Source organism: Podarcis bocagei (assembly GCF_964188305.1).
Source record: "Podarcis bocagei genome assembly, chromosome: 7".
Classification (NCBI taxonomy): Eukaryota; Metazoa; Chordata; class Lepidosauria; order Squamata; family Lacertidae; genus Podarcis; species Podarcis bocagei.
In genome coordinates this window covers 27,253,516-27,275,421 of record NC_138132.1, presented here as the reverse complement: position 1 = coordinate 27,275,421, position 21,906 = coordinate 27,253,516, and the positions used below count along the sequence as shown (strand labels likewise).

General features: G+C 49.8%; 1 protein-coding gene across 1 annotated transcript; it reads left to right on the top strand.

The window, feature by feature from the left end:
- Positions 1 to 324: 324 nt before the first annotated feature.
- Positions 325 to 21,646, top strand: LOC308591808 (metal transporter CNNM4-like). Its single transcript, XM_081202751.1, has 7 exons — positions 325 to 1,952; positions 3,584 to 3,724; positions 6,553 to 6,681; positions 7,056 to 7,225; positions 16,796 to 16,895; positions 19,618 to 19,763; positions 21,486 to 21,646. Exons 1-7 carry the CDS (start codon positions 533 to 535, stop codon positions 21,582 to 21,584), a joined length of 2,205 nt encoding a protein of 734 aa, XP_081058877.1. The 5' UTR covers positions 325 to 532; the 3' UTR covers positions 21,585 to 21,646.
- The last annotated feature ends 260 nt before the right edge of the window (positions 21,647 to 21,906 follow it).

The window sequence follows — 21,906 nt, the reverse complement described above, 5'->3', positions numbered from 1 at the left end:
GAGGGGAGCAATGTATATACTTCTTAATCTTACACACAGTAGGCTTCTTTTATGCACCCTCATCTATACTCCATTCAAGCAACCAAGAGGGATTATCAGAGTTCAAGGACACATTCCAGTCAGGAGGAAACACTCACAGAAGTGGCAAACTATGGTTGGTGAAGTGGGTGTGGCCTGGGGAGAGGAAATATGGCTGAGGAAAATGTGTAGCCTAGAGAATGACCTGAAGACCAGAGAGATGGGGGGGGGGGCAATTTCTCCGTCAGAGCAAGAACTGGCCATCTGTTTAGGGTGCTGACCTCTGACAGGACCTTCCCCTCTCCCCGCACCATGGAAGACTATATCAAATATCTCCTTCAAGGGTGGAGTTATTTAAGCTACTAGGAAACAGTGTGGCATGCAAATGAGGTGAGTGTGTCTGCATATGAGATGGGTTTATGACATGTGCTTGTACAGCCCAGTGTGTGCACCTAGAGTGTATCTGGAGGGAGCTACCATATGGTGGTACTGATCAAAGGAGCTCTCAAGGGACATGTCCACAATGAACGGTTTGGGGAGTTGCTTGAGCTGGAGGGATGAGGATGCTGGACTGGTACTGCTGCTGCTAAGGTATCTCTTCTTTCTGCTGACGACGTTCCCTTTGCCAGCCACTGCTGGGAATGGGATGTCTAGTAGAACAGTCATTTTAGGCATGAGGGTGGAGAACAGCACCAAACCAGGTACTACAGTCTTGGAAAATGGCATCATCCAAGTGGTGGAAGGAAACATCATCCGGCTTCGGATCTTCGGCCAGGGCATCCACCGACCTACTTGCCAGATGTTATACTTTGCTGACTTACCTGATGTGTCAGATGCTAATGCTCATGGGGACCCCTGCATCAAGAAGAGCAGTGACATACTGGTGAACCCATACTGCCACGAGGTACGGAACACCACCGCCCTGGTGGATGTGTCAGTTCAGATCCTGCGGAAGGAAATCGAGTTCAAGAACTATGTGATGTGCTTGGAAGATCATTCGGGCAAGCCACGGTATTGGTTTAGCGACCGCGATTTGGTGATCCAAGTGATCGAGGGAGATCATTTCAGACTGCCTCTCTGGCTGAAGTTAGTCCTGGTGGTCATCCTGCTGGCGTTGTCAGGCATGTTTAGTGGTCTCAACCTGGGCCTGATGTCCCTGGACCCCATGGAGCTGCGCATCATCCAGAACTGTGGCACACCCATGGAGAAGAAGTATGCCACTATGATTGAGCCTGTTCGACGGCACGGCAATTACCTGCTCTGTTCTTTGCTCCTCGGCAACGTCTTAGTCAACACCTCCTTCACCATACTGTTTGACTCCATGGTTAGTGCAAGCCTTCTGGCTATAGTGGCCTCTACATTTGGCATTGTTCTCTTTGGGGAGATAATCCCCCAGGCCCTCTGCTGCCGCCATGGCTTGGAAGTGGGTGCCAAAACCATTGTCATCACCAGGTTTGTCATGCTGCTGACTTTCCCTCTCTCCTACCCTATGAGTAAAATACTGGACTATGTACTCGGTCAAGAAATGGGCCTCAGGTACAACCGAGAGAAGCTGATGGAGATGCTGAGGCTGACCGAGCCGTACATGGACCTGCTGAAGCAAGAGCTGAATATCATCCAAGGAGCACTGGAGCTGAGGACTAAGGCAGTGGAGCACGTCATGACCCCCCTGCATGATTGCTTCTTGCTCAACAGCAACGCCGTCCTTGACTTCAACACCATGACGGAGATCATGGAGAGCGGCTACACACGCATCCCCATTTACGATAAGGAGAGGACGAATATAGTTGATATGCTGTATGTCAAGGATCTAGCCTTTGTGGACCCAGATGACTGCACCCCGCTGAAGACAATCACTAAATTTTACAACCATCCGGTGCATTTTGTTTGCCACAATACTAAACTGGATGCCGTGCTTGAAGAGTTCAAAAAAGGTAACAAGGTGGAGATCGAGTCAGCTTCAGCCTCTATTTAAAAGTTAACTTTTTGTTTCTCTTTTGGAGAAGGAGCAACTTTTAAATAGTGGTTACCTTTAGAACAGGCCAGAGGGGTTGGTCATCATCCAGAGAAAGTGATGGCATAGATTGGTGCCAACGTTTTATGGATGACAGAAATGGCCCTTGCCCATTGAGGCCCAGTGTCTCCCCAGGCAGAACTCAGACGAATCACAGGAGGTGGGGTGAGAGAAGAGTTCAGCACCCCCTTATATAGCACCCTGTCAGGGGCAGCCCAACCTGTTTTGCCACCTGAGGTGAAACAGGAAAGTGCCACCCGCGTTGCCACAGCCTTGTGAGAGCCCCACAAGACCTCATGGAGCTCTCGCAGGGCTCTCGCAAGATCTTGCCATAACTCAGAAGTCTCAGCCACTTCTCTTTACTTCTCTGCCGGTGGGGGCACCCATGGCAGCACCCCTGGGATTCTTCCATCTGAGTCGGCTGCCTCACTCTGCCTCATGGGTGAGCTGGCCTGAGCACATGGCTCTCTCATCGTTCTTTGCCTCTGGGGATGACTGCCCTGTAACTTCTCCCACTCCATAGCCATAAGGATGTAAGAAGAGCCCTGCGAGATCAGGCCAAAGGCCCATCTTAGTCCAACATCCTTTTCTCCTAATGGCCAACCACATGCTTATAGGTAGCCTGCAAGCAGGACCTGAATGCAACAGCCCTCTCACCACTTGTCCTTCCCAGCAACTGGTGAATCCTATGCAGAAGCAGGTGACTGCAGAATCAGCTGCAGGCACTTTAAGGATTGCAGGCAGCTTTCCTGAAGGAACAGGAGAAGGATCTCCTACAGCCTTCCCCAAACCTGGTGCCAATCTCCAGGTGTTGTTTTTCTCTAACTCACAGCCAGAATAAGGATGACAGGAGTTGTGGTCCAACAATATCTGGAGGGCACCAAATTGGGGAAGGCATATATACTATGACTCTTCTTTAAATGCAACAGTTGTCTTAGTTAAAGCAGAATGGAAGCGGGGGATCTACAGGATGAAAGAAAAAGGCATGTCGGAGGTGGGATTGCATTGAAAGCAGAAAAGTCTTGTGTTCAGTCCCTGACACCTTCCATTCAAAAGGGTCAAATAGCAGAGATGTGGAATATTATTTCCCATCTGAGACTTTGGAGAGCCACTGCCAGGCAGAATATGCTGGGCTACCGGTAGATGGACAAATGGTCAGACCTATAGATAAGTTTGCTGAAGAGCTGTAAGGCACACCTTGAGAGACACAGGTTCCCCATCTCCATAAAAGAACATCTGTGGGCCAAAGTCAAGATTATATAAGAATTTTATTTAATGGATATACCAGTAACTCTTTTTGAAACTAATTTTTATACATATTTGTTTATTTTTAAAAACACCATCAAATGATGTCTTCGCCTCAGTGCATGGGTGTAGCCAGGATTTTTGTTGGGGGGGGGAGCAGGACTTTGTTAGGGGGCAGAACTGATGTGATTAGTCAGTTAGTTAAGTACTTCTATTGTTTTACTTGATCTAGGGGGGCAGCTGCCCCCTGCTTCTCCCCTTGGCTATGCCCATGCCTCAGTGATATAACCAAAGTCTGCCCCACAGGTAAATCTCACCTGGCCATTGTCCTAAAGAAGAATGAGGTTGAGAATGAAGATGAAGGTGAAGTGGTGGGTATCGTGACCCTGGAGGATGTCATTGAAGAGATAATCAAGTCAGAGATCCTGGACGAATCAGATCTCTACAGTTAGGTTCATTCCTAGTTGTTTTTCTACCTATGAAACAGCAGTGTGTGTGTGTGTGTGTGTGTGTGTGTGTGTGTGTGTGTGAGAGAGAGAGAGAGAGAGAGAGAGAGAGAGAGAGAGAGAGACCCACTGCATTATATTTCCTCATCTTGGGTGTGGGTGGGGAAGCTATGGCCCTACAGATATTGTTGGACTCTAACTTCCATTAGCCCCAGTTAGTATGGCCAATTTTTAGTGATGATGGGAGTCCTACAATATTTAGCAGGCCTTGTGTTCCTCACCTGTCTTCAGATGAAGGCTTAACACACACTGTGCTGTGGCAGGTGCAACTGTATTTTGTTCCCACCAATGGTGACTCAGCTAGCCTATCTTGGACTACTGCCATTTCTGCAGAAAACTCTCTGAGAAGAATGATAGAGGGAAAAGATCATGATCGGCACTAGTTGTTTCCAACTGAATTTTGCTCATTTCTCTTGCAGTTTGCCTAGAATCAATAGTGTCATGAGGTAATTTGGGACTCTGGCCTTGGGTTTAGGGTTACTGAGATACTGTTGCAGGAGCTATAATTGCTCCAAGCTGCAATGTTATGAAGCACCAATAGGCAGAATTAAAATAAGGAAATTATGGGCTGTCAAAACAAGGTGGTGCAGAAGTCCAGGACCTCACTCAGCAGAAGCAAGTGAAGGAATGCACATTTATCTGAGGAGCCCTCCTGAATAATCATTATCTAACTGCACCACTGCTTTTGACCTGCTCCCAATGGTGACTGGTGCCCATTGGGCCTGGTGGAGCTCAGGGCATTGCAAACAGAGCCGGGGAAAACAATAGGCGAAGCGAATAGTCTTTTCTATGGCAACAAAACAGTTCCCCCAACCCATTTCATGGAAGGCAACATGGTGAGGCTCAGAGGCACTGCCCCACTTTGTCCTCTTGAGGGGCGCTCTCTAGTTGCTCCCCAGTCTTGCCTCATGGTCCGTCCGTCAGTCCTGGCATCTGGTTTGCTCCTCAACCTTGCTTCCTGATTTGTCCTCCAGTTCCAACCACCTTCTTGGTCCTGACTGCTGGCTTTGCCCCTGGACTCTGATCCCTTTGTGCAACTCCTAGTTCTTGGTTTGGGGCCCCCAGCTCATTAAACTGCAGACAGGTATGGAGCCCTGCTGTTTATCCTTACCTAGCCCTCTGCGTTGCCAGGAAAAATGAGAAGCTTTGAGAAATTCCAAGTACAATCCAGGTTGCGTGTTGCCGGTATTTTCAAAAAAGGCTAAACTCCATGGATATATCAACTCTGAACTTGATCTTGCCAGTTAAACACATTTATATTTATACAAACATATTTCTTTGGTGTGCTCTGAAGGGACATGATGCAGCCAACATGCTCAAGCTAAGCAGATCTGGGGCTGCTCAGTGCCTTGACGAGGGACCACATGGGGAGTCCTGTGGATGCCATTTTGGGTTCCATCATGGAAAATTTCAAGAAAAGCCTAACTTAGGGCATTGCTGCCACCAAAGGTGTGGTGGGTGGTGTTGCGGGGGGAGGAAAGGAGACACCTCAGTGGTGATACTGACTTTGATACCATTTCAGTATCAGGCAAAGGTCTCTGCTGTTTTATCTCTGCTGATCACTCGGACTGGGGAGACCCACCCAGGGACCATAAAGCTCACTGGGTGACTTTGGGCCAGTCACTATCTCTCTGCCTAGCCTACCTCGCAGGACTGATGTGAGGATGAAAGGTGTAAGGGGGGAACATTTGGATTTGTTAGCTGCCGTAAAAGTACTTGTGAAGGCTGGAGTATAAAGTCATCCAAAAATGTAAAACAAAATAATTTCATACTTCAAGCTTTCTGTATGGCAGCTCCTACACTTGGGAACTCCCTGCCTGTGGACATCAGGGAGGTGCCTTCACTGTGCTCATTTTGGCACCTGCTTAAAACATTTTTATTTAGGCAAAGCTATCCGGATACATGGATGTTGATGTGTTTTAATATAACTATTTAAAATATTTTCAGTTACGGGATGCAGGTTGCGCTGTGGGTTAAACCACAGAGCCTAGGGCTTGCCAATCAGAAGGTCGGAGGTTCGAATCCCCATGATGGGGTGAGCTCCCGTTGCTCGGTCCCAGCTCCTGCCAACCTAGCAGTTCGAAAGCACGTCAAAAGTGCAAGTAGATAAATAGGTACCGCTCCAGCGGGAAGGTAAACGGCATTTCCATGTGCTGCTCTGGTTCACCTGAAGCAGCTTAGTCATGCTGGTCACATGACCCAGAAGCTGTACACCGGCTCCCTCGGCCAATAAAGCGAGATGAGCGCCGCAACCCCAGAGTCGGTCACGACTGGACCTAATGGTCACGGGTCCCTTTACCTTTACTATTTCCAGTTACATGTTTTGAACTGTTTTATTGATCATTTTAACACTTCTTGTAAACCACTTTTTGTTATTAAGAAGTGGTATATACATTTTGTTTCTTAAAAATAAAATCCAAATGCATGTCAGTCACGGTAGTATCTAGCAATCTTTTCGACAAGGGCTAAAGGGGAAGCAAAATTGGTGTTGAGATGGGGGGTCACCCCCTCGGAAGGGGGGACAAGACAGGAAGCTCCCAAATTCCACGTCACTGGTTTCTGAGCCATCTCGCAGACAGCTACCATGTGCTTTCAGATTTTCCTCAGTGATCATGAGGACTAGAAACATATATGTTCGTTTAGATCCACATGCGATTGCGAGATTCTGCTCTTTCCATTTCCTTCCACTCTTACATTGCGTAGTGTTCCTATGGCTGCTTCTGTAACCACACAGTGTAGTGATTCCTTATTTGGTTTCCTCCCTTGCAGCCTACAATCGTACCAGAAGACGAGATGCCAGCCCAAGGAAGTGGGACTTCTCGGCCTTCAAGGGCAATGACACTGAGTTGAAGATCTCCCGTCAGCTACTCCTGGCTGCACACCGCTTTCTCTCTACAGGTACGAGCCCTCAGGGACCACCTGGGCCACTGGAAAGGTCCCGTCTGATCTGAAACTTAAAGCCAAACCTACCTGAGTCACACACATGCATATTCAAACTCCTAGCTCTGTACACATACAGAGTATCTTCCTAATGAGGTGTGCTCCTGCTCAGTTCCTTTTCACTTCAGTGCAGCAGGCACAAAAGGATTTTCAGGTAGCTGATGTCCATAATATGTGAGTGCCATCACTCTCCCACTCTGTTCCATCCGACGCCACCCGCCATCTGCCTCCAGCTGGCTAACTCGCTTTGCCTCATGGTGGCATGGATCTGGGAAAGGATTTTGCTTACAGGAAGCACCCTTTGATTCCTGTGCCCTCTCCTTGTCATGCAGAGGTCTTGCAATTTTGCCCGAGCCTCATCTCTGAGAAGTACCTGCTACGTCTCCTCAAGCATCCTGGTGTCATCTGTGAGCTGAAAATTGATGAGCAGGACAAGGAATCTCCTGAATATAACTTGTATGAAAAGAACAAGCCGGCAGATTACTTCATTCTCATTTTACAGGTACTTTGTTGGCACTTCCTACTCTCTCCGCACAGCCAAGGAAGCACCAAGTGCATGACCTAATCTGTGGGTCATCAATGCAGCACTTTTGGTAGCCAAGGGGCCCACAGATGTCTTCCTGGTGGCTGCTGGGTCCCATCTTTGTGCTGAAACTTGAAAAAGGCCTTCTTTAGCCAAGGGGTGGGTGGGTTACAGCTAGGGAGCAAAGACAGCACACGTGTGTGCATAAGGGCCCATGGATGCAGAAGTACCCCATGCTTAGGCTATAGTCATGTATCCAGACAAGACAACTCTCATGGTCCCTTCCAACTCTACAGTTCCATGATACTGTGGCCCTGCTAGTGACAGGCCAATTGGAACAGAGCCCACCTTAAAAGCCTCATCACTGGTGGCACTCCATGTGGCATGTCAGTACCAACTGCGTGTCCAACGGCAAATGTGTACAGCATCTTTAGGCCAATGTTGCAGAACACAAGAGGGGGAGGGACCCATGAGGTCATCTGGATCAACCCCTTCGTGTAGGAGGAAATGTGCTCACCATCATCCCTAGTGGAGCATGACACACTACAGGATATATATAACTATACACCAGCATACATGTATATGCATGCAGGCATGCATAAATTATACAATAGGAAGGCCACTGCTGGACATCTAGTCCAACTCTGCAAGCCAGAAAACCAGTATACACACAAACATACATGCATGCATCCAAAGTAATTCTATTAGTAATCCTGTGTAGGGTAATAATTGGTGCCATAATAGGAATATGCAGCTGCCCTGTTATGTACTGAGTTGAATAGGATCCAAACTGAAGCAGTCTGATTGGTCCTAGAACAATAGGATCCAAATTGCAGCAGTCTGATTAGTCCTAGAACAATAGGATTCAGAATGCAGCAGTCTGATTGGTCCTAGAACAATGCAGCAGTATGATTGGTTGGCAGGAACCACCCAATCCTGCTCCAGATAGAAGTGAATCCACAACCTGATTGGCTTACAGTAGAATTCCGGAATTAGCCAATCATGTGCAGCCCATTGTGTAAATATTGTATATAAGCAGATACTGTGAGGGGACTTTCATTCATTCCTCCTCACCACTATGAGCTGAATAAAGAGCATGAAATCACTTTGCGACTCTGAGTATATTTCACTGGCGACGAAGGTGGGATCCCGCTGAGCTGACTGCCACACACAGCACCGCAGCACCGCCACCTGCCGCACCGCTGCCTCGCACCGTGTATCCAGGCTTCAGCTCCGGGACACAAGGAACTCAGAATGGCAGCCAACAGCAGCTTCTCGCCATTCAACCCAGCATCTGGAGACTGGGAAGCGTACGCCTCCCGTTTCACCTTCCTCCTAGAAGCCAAAGGGGTCACCGACGAAGAAGACGCCAAGAAGAGGGCGATATTCTTCAGCGTCTGCGGAGAGGAGACGTTTGAAATCGCCCGGGCTCTCCTTGCGCCTGAAGACGTCGCTACTGTTCCATACAAAACAATAATGGAACAGCTAAAGGGGCACTTTTCGCCGCAGCCCTCAGTGGTGGCTCGTCGAAATGCCTTCTACGCAAAGCGACAAGCCCCTGGGGAAACCATAACTGGGTTTGTGACCTCTCTCCGCCAAGCCGCCCGGTTCTGCAACTTCTCAGAGCTGGAGAACATGCTTCGTGACCGCCTCGTCGGTGGCCTGAAGGATGAGAAGCTGCAATGACGCCTCTACGCCAAGAAGGACCTAGCGTTCCAGGTCGCTCTGGAGGAGGCCCTGGCAACGGAAGCTGCCGAGAGATCGACGCAAGAGGCACGGCCGAGCCTGCCATCCCAACCGAGGGTCCACCACAAAGACCTCACCGACGACTCAGGATCTGACAGGGAGGAGGTGCACCGAGTACAGCAGCGCACTCAAGCAGCGCACAGACCACAGCTGCCTCAACGAGAAGGAGGAAACTGCGCAAGCTGCGGGGAGAGTCACGAGAGGAGGACCTGCCGTTTCCGCAACGCAGAGTGCAGGCAGTGCAGAAAATCGGGACACATCGCCCGGGTGTGTCGGGCTCAGCCCACCCGACACCAGGCATCAGATGACCAACCCAAGAGCCCCAGGTCCCGGGGCCCAACGCACCAAGGCAACTCGACGGAGCTCACGGACTGCCAGGTATACCAGTTGCCCCACCCCAACGTAGAGAAAATTTATGTAGAGGTACAGATAGAGGGGGCCCCATGCCGCATGGAGCTTGACACGGGTTCAACTCTATCCATAATCTCGGCAAAGACCTTAAGGAAACTGTGTCCTACTGGGGGTCCCAAACTCAGGCCGGCCCCATTCACCCTATGGGACTTCCAGAAACGTAAGGTCCCCACAATGGGGGTGGGGACCTTCAGGGTGCAATACCGAGGGCGGACGCGGCAACTGGACTTGCTTGTGGTCAAGGGCCCCTACATTAGCTTACTGGGATTGGCATGGTTTGGACCACTGGGGCTAGCTGTCACCGGGGTGAACCACACTAGCTTACAAGTGGACGTGGACGCCATATGCAAGGAATTTCCAGGGGTTTTTGACGGGAAATTGGGACAGTATACGGGCCCCCCCATTGCGCTACAGCTTGACCCTGCAGTACGACCGGTCAGGCTCAAGGCCCGCCGGGTCCCGTTTGCCTTGAAACCCCGTATAGACGAGGAACTGGACCGACTCGTGGAGCAAGGAGTGCTGGAGCCAGTGCCTAATGCCCCCTGGGAAACTCCAATCGTCACACCCGTCAAGCCTAATGGTTTGGTCCGCATCTGCGCAGACTACAAATGTACCATAAACAAGGCCCTCACGGCCCACGCATACCCAGTGCCAGTGGTCAGCCATGTCCTTGCCACCCTGGCTGGGTCGAAAATTTTTGGCAAGCTGGACTTGGCCCAAGCATATCAACAGCTGCCAGTAGATGAGGCCACAGCAGAGGCACAGACGATTGTGACGCACAGAGGAGCGTTCAGGGTAAAGCGGCTGCAATTCGGGGTCAGCGTGGCACCAGGCATATTCCAGAATCTAATGGACTCTCTCCTTAAAGGGATTCCTGGTGTCACCCCCTTCTTCGATGATGTGTTGATTGCCGGGCCCACACCAGAGGAGTTTGAGGACCGCCTCCGCACCGTTCTGCACCGTTTCCAGACGGCGGGTCTCAAGGTGAAGCGGGAAAAATGTCTACTAGGAGTGCCTCAGGTGGACTTTCTTGCCCAAGAGCAAGACTGAACTTCAGGCCTTCTTGGGACTATTGAACTTTTACCATTCCTTCCTTCCCCAAAAGGCGGCGGTAGCGGAGCCCCTACACAGACTCCTGGACAAGCGGGCCCCTTGGGTGTGGGGCCAGCGCCAGGAGGCCGCATTCCAGGCAGTCAAGGACTTGCTTGTCTCAAACTCTGTCTTGGCACACTTCGACGAGAGGCTGCCGGTGGTGCTAGCATGCGACGCCTCACCCTATGGCATTGGCGCTGTCCTGGGGCACCAACTCCCGGATGGAAGAGAGGTACCGGTGGCGTACTTTTCCCAGACACTCAACGCAACCGAGCGGAACTACTCGCAAATTGACAAGGAGGGTCTGGCAATCGTGAAGGGAGTAAAAAAATTCCATGATTTCTTGTACGGGCGGCCCTTCACCGTGGTGACTGACCACAAGCCGTTGCTTGGCTTGTTTGCCCCCGAAAAGCAGACCCCCAAGTGCTGTCTCCTCGCGTCCTCAGGTGGTCAATTTTCCTTGCCAGCTACCAGTATGCACTGATTCACCGACCTGGGAAGGCGATGGGCCATGCGGACGCCCTCAGCAGGCTACCACTACCAGAAACAGGCCCTGACCCAGCACCTGCACAAGAGGTTATGAGCCTGGAGCTGCTTCCCGACCGCCCCATTCAGGCACAAGAAGTTGCACACCATTCCAAGAAAGATAGGGTCATCTCCCGGGTCCTGGACTGGGTGTGGAGGGGATGGCCCAGCAGCAGCCCCGGGCCAGAATTCGCCGGCTACACAACCCACAAACATGAACTGTCGGCCCACAAGGGGTGCCTGTTATGGGGAAGCAGAGTCGTTGTTCCCCAGCCCCTCCGCAAAAGGGTCCTCACAGCCCTACACGAGACACATCCAGGGGTAGTAAGAATGAAGGCCCTTGCCAGGAGTTATGTGTGGTGGCCGGGGATCGATGGCGAGATAGAGGCCTGGGTCAAACACTGCCAGGCCTGGACTTCCGGGTTGGCGCGATTTGGAAATGGCGGATTCCCTCCGAGCTGCGGAGGGAATCGGCTCAACCGAGGACGGGTCTTTGCCGCGCCGGCGACGCGGGGACCCTTAAAAACCGCAGGCGCGGAAGCCTGCGGACTGAAGACTCGGCGGGTGCCTTAAGCGCCCCCGATCCACGAAGAGCCTTTTTAAAGGCTGCGGAGAGGATACGGAGGGTGGCGTGGCACTGAGAGTCGATCGCTACCTCGGTGGAGTGAAGCCGCGAGCCATGACCAGAGAGCGCTGACTTCCTTCCTTGAAATTTGGACTGAAAAGAAAGAACCCGTGAGTAAGACAGAATTGGATCTTAAAAACATTGCCCTGAATTGGAGACGACCGGGGGGTGTGCTAAAAGGAAGTCCGCACCCCCCCTTGCAGACGATCTAAGCAACGACAAAGTGCTAAGCTGGAGAGCCTACCCTTGGAGGGGTGAGTTAAAAAGGACACTAACTTCCAAGATTTAGTTAAAGGAAATTTTGAGCTGGAGAGTGGAGACTGGGAAGCCTTCTTTTTGCTTTAAATAACCCCCCCTCCCGGGCCCGGGAGCGTCCTGTCTCTGTGCCTGTGTAAGAGCTGCGGAGTTTGACAGCTGTCAAAGCTGTCAAGCGGGCAGTTTAGAGTGGAAAAATTGCTATTTAAGATCTCTCTGGACTAAGATGAGTTACAATTGAACCAAGATTGTTGGAAACAAAGTAATAAAAATAAGTTAAAGGATTGTTGGAGAAAAGACTAATAAGTAACCAGATTCCCCCTAGGGGGAATTCTGTGAAACTACAATGGATACAATGGCTGTGGATGGAAAGTTACTAGTGGAAATCGAAAGGATGTTTCAATTGGTGGGAACTCTACAAGAGCAGAGCTTAGCTATGAATAAACAACTTATGACCTTGACTTCTGGAACAGGCAGCTCTGCTGTATGTATTGAGGACCTGAATGAGAAAGAATCCACAGCTGAATGGGAACTGATATCTGAAGAGGTGGAAGAGACTAAACAAGAAAAAGAGAAAGTAAAGCTGGGAAGTAATAACCAAAAGCCGACATCTGTGGAACACAAGCAAGGAGATTTTTGGATTACACCTACCACAAGTCTGCGAAAGATGAAGAAGATGAAGGAGGAGGCCCCGGGAGTTTATGGAACACAGGAACTTAAAACAAAGAAATATGATTGGGGCCTCCATTCTGACTTTGACTTTGAGGATGCAGGATTTGTGGAAACCTTTCAGCAGTGGCTTTCAAATGTCCTTGTGGGAAGAGAATATGGTTTGATGGCGAAAGAGCTTTTTCCAGACTTGATGACCGACATAAAGGACTACCAACAAGATCGGCGGAGAGGGACTGAAAGAGACTTGAAAGCCTCGGACGTGAGGAACCCAGGCTAAGAACTGCTATTCTGGATATGTATTGGGAAGGGACAAAAACCGGGGATGGGAGGGAGGGAAGAAGAGAATCTTAAAAACACTCAAGACCTTTAGGTTTAGTTAATATGACTTTTAATTAAGACAAAATGAGAAATCGACGGAAGAGAATTTGAGTCCAACTTAGGAAAAATCTATATTTCTTTATAAAAAAGGTAATAAGATGGTTAAGAGGAGAAACACCAAATTGCTGACACAATCTTGGGAATTGGGATGCACGAGGGGGCGTGGGGGGAAGTCTGGGAATAGGGTTAGGAAACTAGGATTTTCGGAATTTATACATGTTCTTGTCTTGTGTCTTTTTTGTGTGTGTTTTGTCTTTATAAAAGTGGAAAAACCAATAATTTTTTTTTTTTTTAAAAAAACAAACACTGCCAGGCCTGCCAAGAATCCCGCACAGATCCCCCAAGGGCCCCAGTCCAGTCCTGGGAGTCCGCCCGAGCACCATGGTCACGCCTGCATGTGGATTTCGCTGGCCCCTTTCAGGGGAAAACATTCTTCATAGTGGTGGACTCCTACACCAAATGGCTGGAAGTCGCACTGGTACCATCCACTTCCACGTCCGCAGCCATCCGAGTACTACGCAGGCTGTTTGCAACCCACGGGCTCCCTGACACTCTCGTCTCAGACAACGGGACTGCATTTACGTCAGGAGAATTCCAAACCTTCACAGCACAGAACGCCATCCGCCACATCCGTTCGGCGCCGTTCCACCCTGCCACCAATGGCCAAGCAGAATTCATGGTGCGGACCACCAAGGACACCCTTCGCCGCATGACGCAAGGGGACTGGGAGTACCGCCTTGCCACATTCCTTCTAGCACAGCACAGCACCCCCAGCTCAACGACTGGCCGGAGCCCCGCTGAACTACTAATGGGTCGGCGCCTTGCAATCAGATTGGACCGCCTTCACCCTGATAGAGCTCAGGATGAGGTAGTGGTGGGGGAAGGCAGGAACCCCCGGACCTTCGAGGCCCAGGACCCAGTGTACGCAAAGAATTTTGGGGCAGGCCCAGCATGGGTACCCGCCACAGTCACCAGGGTCACTGGCCCAGTGTCGTACGAGGTGCTAACGGATGGGGGGCAATGCTGGCGCCGCCACTGCGACCAGATACGGCGACGATTCCCGGGAGAAACCCAGGAGGAGGACAGGTCAGAGGAGTCCCAAGGGAACAGCGGGGCAGTGAGGCCCATAGAGCAGGAGGGGCCAGCAGGAGAGGCAGAATCAGTAAATACAGAGAGGACCCGTGAGGCCGAAAGGACACCAGAACCAGAACCACGACTGAGCGAGCCGGTTGCACCAGACCAAACAACCCCATCACAGCCAGCATCCTTGGAACACGAGCCAGAACCTGGAGCCCGGACCAGGGAACACCCCAGGCCACAACGTACACGTAGGCCGCCGGCATACCTTGAGGACTATGAATGCGACCTCCCGGGCAGGACTGGAACATAGAGGGGAGGGGTGTTATGTACTGAGTTGAATAGGATCCAAACTGAAGCAGTCTGATTGGTCCTAGAACAATAGGATCCAAATTGCAGCAGTCTGATTAGTCCTAGAACAATAGGATTCAGAATGCAGCAGTCTGATTGGTCCTAGAACAATGCAGCAGTATGATTGGTTGGCAGGAACCACCCAATCCTGCTCCAGATAGAAGTGAATCCACAACCTGATTGGCTTACAGTAGAATTCCGGAATTAGCCAATCATGTGCACCCCATTGTGTAAATATTGTATATAAGCAGATACTGTGAGGGGACTTTCATTCATTCCTCCTCACCACTATGAGCTGAATAAAGAGCATGAAATCACTTTGCGACTCTGAGTATATTTCATGCCCCATACAGGGATTGGACCTGCCACCTTTAGCAGTTTGTAAGAGGCACTGAGCACAAACTCTCCATTGTAGATACCAAGAGATAAACCAGGCATTTACTGCGAATGTGCTTGTGCAGATCACATGGCGCCGACCATGTGGCCAAAAACAAAATGGCGCCGACCATGTGATCACAGCAACATGGCACCTTCTATGCATCAGGGACAAAATTAACACCAGCCATGTGAAATAAACTGGTGCCGAACTCGTGTCCCCAAGGGGGGGTTAGCTTGGATGCAGCCCCTCCTCTCCCCCTCCCCCCAAGGAGGCCGCTGCCTGCGGACCTAGCAATCCGCCCGTCAGCGCCAGAATAAAGGAAGCCCAGCATTGAGGATGAGGCGACAACAGGCGCCGTGACATCAAGACCTGGGCCATGTTACCTTAAGAATAAAGGTGGGTCCAACTGTGGTGGTGGCCCAAAGGGCCACAATAAATGTGATACCCCTGTAAATCCTTGAGTGTGCTTCTAATAGAAAAGTTATGGTAACCTGTTATGTACTTTATGAAACTGATGATTTTGCAAGTTGCCGGCCCCCACTCCAGTTGGGGCAGGAATACAGCTAATATATGAATCACAAAGATACAGCTCAAAGCTAGAACATAAGTTGCTACCTGGTGCAAATGGCTACACGTAACATAGGTTTCCAACACGCACACTAACACAATGTAACAGAACATGGTGGGAATCGGAACTTAATCAGCAGAAATTGCCAGTGCTTACTGCGCATGTGTATTAAACATGAAATGAGGTAATGATGTATATGATTGGTGGAAACTGAAATGCTTTGCTGAAAATTTTATAAATACCACTGCCTGGACCACCAGGCGGGGTTGCAGTTTTGCGAAATGATCCAACTGTGACCTATTGCTTTGCAATAAACAGCATTGGACTCCTAACTCCTCACGTTTCTGAATTTTATTGGTGTAAACTCAGGAGATAAGCTATTTTCTGGCTTACAACACAACAACAACCTTCCTTGCTGACGCTCTGACCAGAATGGCTGCAGCATTGACTGCAGCCTCCTTTTCTGATCCCCAGCTCTGCCCCCGGGGCCGCAGCCGATTGGCTGATGGTGCTGGTCACATGGATGACCTACAGCCTATGGGGACGGCCCAGGGGTTGGAGCAACAGGCGGTGTGATCCCGTGGGTCAGGGAAGCTGTGCCGGGTTGCAAAAGCCGCCCACGTCATGACTGGTGAGCAGTCATTAGCAGGTCTAACAAGTAAAATAAGAGATCAAATATATTGTGGAGAATTTGTAAAATAACTGTAAACATGTGAAAACGCTAGCAGGATTAAGGTAAACAACAGTATAATATATAATAAAGGAATAATAAAAGGAAAGGGGAACTAAATGGATATATGAGAATATGCAGGAATGGTGGGGAAAATAAAGGAATCAGGGAAGGGAAAGAAGGGAAGGCATTGAATGCAGTATTATAAAGAAAGAAATTAACGGGGGAAATGTTTATTTTAATGTGAGCATGATATTGGAAATTGTAATCATTGTAATAATGATTATAAATAAAATTCATTAAAAAAAGTTTGGTGGGAGTCCAGCAACATCTAGAGGGCCACAGGTTCCCCATATCTGCAGTACTGTAAGTAAAAAAAATAAAATTTATTGCAGAATCATAGCACTGTAGAGTTGGAAGGGAGCATGAGAGTCATCTAGTCCAACCCCCTGCAGTGCAGGAATCTTTTGCCCAATGTGGGACTCGAACCCACAACCTTGAGATCAAGAGTCTCATGCTCAACCGACTGAGCTGTCCTGCACAACAGAGTGATAGCAGCTGGTCCCTACTTCGAATTAAGGAGCAGGCCTTCTTTCTGGGCCTATCCTACGCATGCCAAAGCTACCAAGCCCATTGTTTGAGAGATATGAATAATGCTTGTCTGCAATGCTTCCTTTGATTGGGTTTCTTGGGAGTTACTTCTGCTTGCCATGGAGATTCCAGATTGGCTTGGGTGCTACAGGTTGACCCTTCTCTGACAAATGAAGTTTGAAGGTCCTAATATTTCCTCTCTGTTCCAGGGAAAGGTGGAGGTTGAAGCTTGCAAGGAAAACATGAAATTTGAGAACGGACCCTTCTCCTACTATGGAGTCATGGCCTTGGGTACACCCATCCAAGGAGGTAATCTGCATTCCTTCTCCTCCCACAGTCAGAAACTCTCCTCACTTGATAGTTTAGGCCAGGGGTCAGCAAGCTTTTTCGGCAGGGGACCGGTCCACTGTCCCTGAGACCTTGTGGGAGGCCAAACTATATTTTGGGGAAAAATACGAACGAATTCCTATGCCCCACAAATAACCCAAAGATGCATTTTAAATAAAAGTACACATTCTACTCATGTAAAAACACTAGGCAGGCCCCACAAATAACCCAGAGATGCATTTTAAATAAAAGGACACATTCTACTCATGTAAAAACACACTGATCCCTGGACCTTCCACAGGCCGGATTTAGAAGGCAATTGGGCTGGATCCGGCTCCTGGGCCTTAGTTTACCTACCCATGGTTTAGGCTGTAATCCTAACCACATCTGCTAAGAAGCAAGTCCTACTGAATTCGATTGGGCTTACTACCAGGTAGGGAGATAAGAATACATCATTTCCCATAATGTCTTCTATTTGTCTCATGCATCACTGTTTCCATTCCACAGCAGTTAATTCTCCACTAAAAAGTGCATTACTTGCCTTTCTGCTGCAGCAAAATTACATAAATTACGTTGCTATTACATTATTCTACCCCATTTATTTCAAGTCAAAGGAAACACAATGCGGAGGGCAGGAAAAAATGGTAAGTATCCATGATTTGCAGGCTGAAAGAAACACAAGTACATCCCAGCTTCAGTTGGTAGAGCATAGATGGGTTTTCTGTGGGAAAAGCAGCAGGGCAAAGGCAAAACCACTCTCACCCATGCCTAGAAAATGTGGGACAAGCAGAAAACCTCTTGGATCCATGCTTTCCAGGCATAGGACAAGCGGAAGCATGGGTGAGCCCTATGAGCATTTGGTCTGATTTGTTTGCGGAACAGTTTACAACAAGGAGCATGCATCCTAGTTTTCTCGTGGGCAGGGGTGGAGGAAGGGGTGTGTGGTGGAGGCAGGTCACCCCAGGTGTCACCACTGGGGGGGACGACACAAAATGCAGTGTGCCCGAGCCACACATCTTTCCTGGGAGTGACGCGGTGGCGTGGGTACCTGCAGGCTCCGCACTGCCCCAAACAGTCCGCCCACTGCCTCCCCCTCCCAGCTGTAGAGTGGCTATGGGGGAAGAGGCAGGCAGACTCCTTGGAGGCCCCACAGGGTGTCCTGCCCCGCCTGCCCCTGCCCCATGGGCACGTGGCCCTGCCCCTGGGCACAGGGCATGTGCACCGCCCCAGGCGCCTGATCGACTTGCTCCGCTGGTGCTCATGGGGTGTTTATACATCTTTTCATTAATCAGAGGCACCAGGTTGCCCCTGAGACTGAGGGGGCCCGGCATGTGATGCATGTGAAACATCACATTGTCTGGAGGAGGCCAAGCACTTTGGAGGAGCTGGGCACTGAAGCTGTGACGCCGCACGCGCATGACGACCCACACATGCAATGCACAACAGCCTCCCCCAACAAATATTGAGGGGCCTGAAGATACCTCAGCCCCCTACAGTTGGCACACCTGCCGTTAACCATTCAGTCCACACTTTCCCCCATCACTTTCTTGGCTGCAAAAGGTCAGTTTTGTTTTAAAAGTGGATTTGTTGTGCCAGGACAACAGAGCAAATTTGGTAGTGATGAAATTGAAAAGTAAATTGTGTGTGTGTGTGCGCACACACACAAAGTGGATGAGGCAGCAATTAGTCATCTGTTCCTGTGCATTTTTGGAGGCTGGATAATTGCGTACTTGGTTTGCACCATAGTCTGGTGCCATCTAGTGGTTTAATCAGAACGATTCATCCATCCCCAGTACAACATTCAGGGAAGGGCCCTTGAGTTTCCCTGAGGGTGCCAGACCTTCTTGCGGCTGTTTCCCAGACAATACAACTCCCTCTGGCTCATCATTTCTGCTCTCTCTCTCTCCCTCTTGGTTAAAAGAGTCCTATAAGCAAGTAGTGCTCAGGCATAGGCAGGAAAAGTCCAGCACAATATTGCTTAACCAAGCAAGCAGGCAAAACAATCCCACCAATACTTGCTGCCACCCCCTGTTCCCCAGACCTGCTATTCTCAGTGACCAGCACTCTAGGCAGCTGCCTAGTATCCCCTAGAGACAAACCTGACTGACTGTGGTGGGAGAGGGCTGACAGCTGGGAGAAGGAAATGGAAATGGAATACAGCGGCTTATTGAATAGCAGCACTTCACAAGGCAACATTTTGTTGCAGGTTCCAGATCTATATCCTTCCATCCATGGCTTCTAGTTCCCCAAGTTGTTTCAGGGGCCTCTTTACAGGGCTTGTGTCCTTGGCAAGGAGAGACTCTGAAACACAACAGATGTGGGACACATGCGCATAAGCAGCGCTGGCCTCAAAGCAGCACCAGTCCCCCCACCCAAAAAACAACAGCACTCCCTTGCTGTCCCCAGAGGCTGCTTCTTGCAGCTTGGAACTGTTTATCTCTGTGTCCAGTTCAATGTTCCCTCTTGTTCCCTTTCTCTTGGATACACTTTCCTAGGCAGGACCCTGGTCTGAGCCCCTCCCCTGCTACATAAATGTGACTTGCATTTCTAGCTCCCTTGGGTTGGTGGAAACATGGTTGAAGGCAGTTCAGCAAAAGTAGATGGAGCTTGGGTGGGTTGGCGGGCCAAGGGAAGCAGCTGGGGAAAAGACCAAGGAGAGCAGGCTGGAGCGTACAATTCTTGCTTCACTTTTCCCCATGTGCAGGTGTGGAAATCATAGGCTCCCAGATTCGCATGAGCAATATGCAATGCATTAGCATCACCAGCAACAACCAGGTCCTCCCCAGCAGCAGCCTACAGTACATGGCAGACTACACTGTCCATGCTCTCACTGACCTCCTGTACATCAAGGTGAGGCCTCGACGGATTTGTTTGACCCCCGAAAAGGAGATTCTGGGTGAGGTGAAGGGTGATACTTTCCTACTAGATGCCGGTATATTCATTCATTGATAACAAGGGTGGGGAAACTTTAGCACCCCAGATGTTGCATTGACAACTCTCATCAGCTCTAGCCAGCCTCACCAGTGGTCAGGGAAGATGGGAGTTGTAGTTCGGCAGCATCTGAAGGGCCCACCTCTGATCTAGAAAATTCCAAAGCTGCCCTCAGTTGAGAACACAGCTTCAGCTGGATTCACAGCCATTTCCTTCTCTCAGGGGCAAACGGAATTTAATGGCAGCAGACCTGAGTGAAGACTTGGGTCTCCCAGGACATTCCTCTAAGGCAATGGGGTCCAAGGGGCATGACTAAAGCACTTCTATGTAGGTCTGCTCAGACATAAGTTCCACTGAGTTCAATGGGACTTCTTCCAGGGTAAGCATGCATAGGACTGTGGCTTTGCATTCACTTTTTGCAGGGTCATAGCCCCACTAGTGAATATTTTTGTGTACTAGGTGGAGGTCAAAGGTGTGGTTTAGCATTTGGAGCTCAGGCCCGACCTTTGCTTTGTAACTAGCCATGCTGCTCAGGGCAGCCATTTGCTGTTGGCACCTGCGGCCATGTCTCAGATTTCCAGATTTCCTGGTCACCAACGGTTCCCAACCCCTCATAGCTCATTCTCGAAATGGTCTGCTGAGGGAGGAGAGGAATGCCCTCAGGTTATAGGAACTTGAGAATGGGGTCACATCTCTCATTATTTTTAATGTATTCCACTGCCCATCTAGGCTTCACAGAATTGTGGGTGGTCTCCCTCCTCCCAAAGGCGGAGCTAGCTGCTCCAGCACCTGGAGCAGCGCACATGCTGTGTCTTTGGGGGGGGCGCTGTGATGTCACACCCCCTCACGGATGACACCTGGGTCAGGCCGCACCCCCCCACCCCTTCCTCCGCCACTGCCTCCTCCCACTTGGGCAGTTGATTTGACCATCCTGATAAGGCTTCTCTTTAGACACCTCTTTGCGGGTGGGTGTAAACTTGATGTTTGCTACTTCTGACTTCTTTGTAGCTTATTCTTTGGCCGCCTGCAGTTCTGTGGGAGAAGGGGTTGAGCTGCCACCTTAGCAGCCCCCACCACACCATTTCTGGCCAGACTACCTGTGTATACATAAGACAGGAGTGAGGAATCTCTCTCAGTCGGAGGGCCTCAATCCCTTCTAGGCAACTTTATTGGAACCACATGCCAGTGATGGGCAGAGCAACGAATGTGAATGTTTACCTTTTATACACCAGGCTGGTTTTTACTCACCCCCTCTCTCACACACCTCGGTTTCCTCCATCCAGGCAAGAGAGAACCATGATCAGAGTTCAAGAATACACCCCAGCCAGACAAAAACACTCAGCCTGCACTTTCCTTGTGTGTTTTTACCTGGCTGGAAAGCGTGAGTAGGCCTGGGGGAGAATCCTGAGGGCCAGATAGTGAGGGCTTGGAGGGTAGCATTGCATAGCCCTCAAAGGTCCTGGGGAAAATGAAACATCCTGGTATTTTGCTCGAGAGCATGGTGGCCATTGCAAATCTCCTATGTTGGGTGGCTTAGCAAATTAAATAAATTGTAATAATAATAGATAGGTGAGGTCTGGTTGTGCATGCTGGGTGTTGGCAGTATGCTTCTGGAGTAATTGCTTTCTCTCTCCAAAACAGATCACACGGAATCAGTATCAGAACTGTCTTATGGCCTCACTGGCGGAACAAAATGCAGCTGCAAGTGTCATCCCGCAGGCTGAGACTTCTGCTGACTAGAGTCAGTGCTCCGAAGTGTACCCCAGGCTTGAACTGAATTGAATGAATCTTTATTTGCGTCAGCCATCGGCCATAGCAATCTTTCTTTCTCTTTCTTTGGCTATCATTCGTAGCCAAGTAAGATCGTCTTCCATAAACACGGTTTCAACAATGAGTCTGTAAGTGACTGTGGAGGCCAATTCTGGATCCACACATCTTTCCACAATGGGGACATTGGTTTCTGGGTGGGAGTTGATCACGGTTGGATTTGCCAAGCATGCCTTCCTCTTAGCGTGTTTCTCCCTTGCGTCTTGAGTTTGAGTGTCTTCAAAGCCCATGACAC

What these genes read in the sequence shown, in the direction of transcription:
- LOC308591808 (XM_081202751.1), top strand. Translation starts at nt 533, where the DNA reads ATGTCCACAATGAACGGTTTGGGGAGTTGCTTGAGCTGGAGGGATGAG. An exon ending in ACTTCATTCTCATTTTACAG is followed by an intron (nt 7,226 to 16,795) that starts GTACTTTGTTGG and finishes TCTCTGTTCCAG; the next exon opens with GGAAAGGTGGAGGTTGAAGC. An exon ending in CTGACCTCCTGTACATCAAG is followed by an intron (nt 19,764 to 21,485) that starts GTGAGGCCTCGA and finishes TCTCCAAAACAG; the next exon opens with ATCACACGGAATCAGTATCA.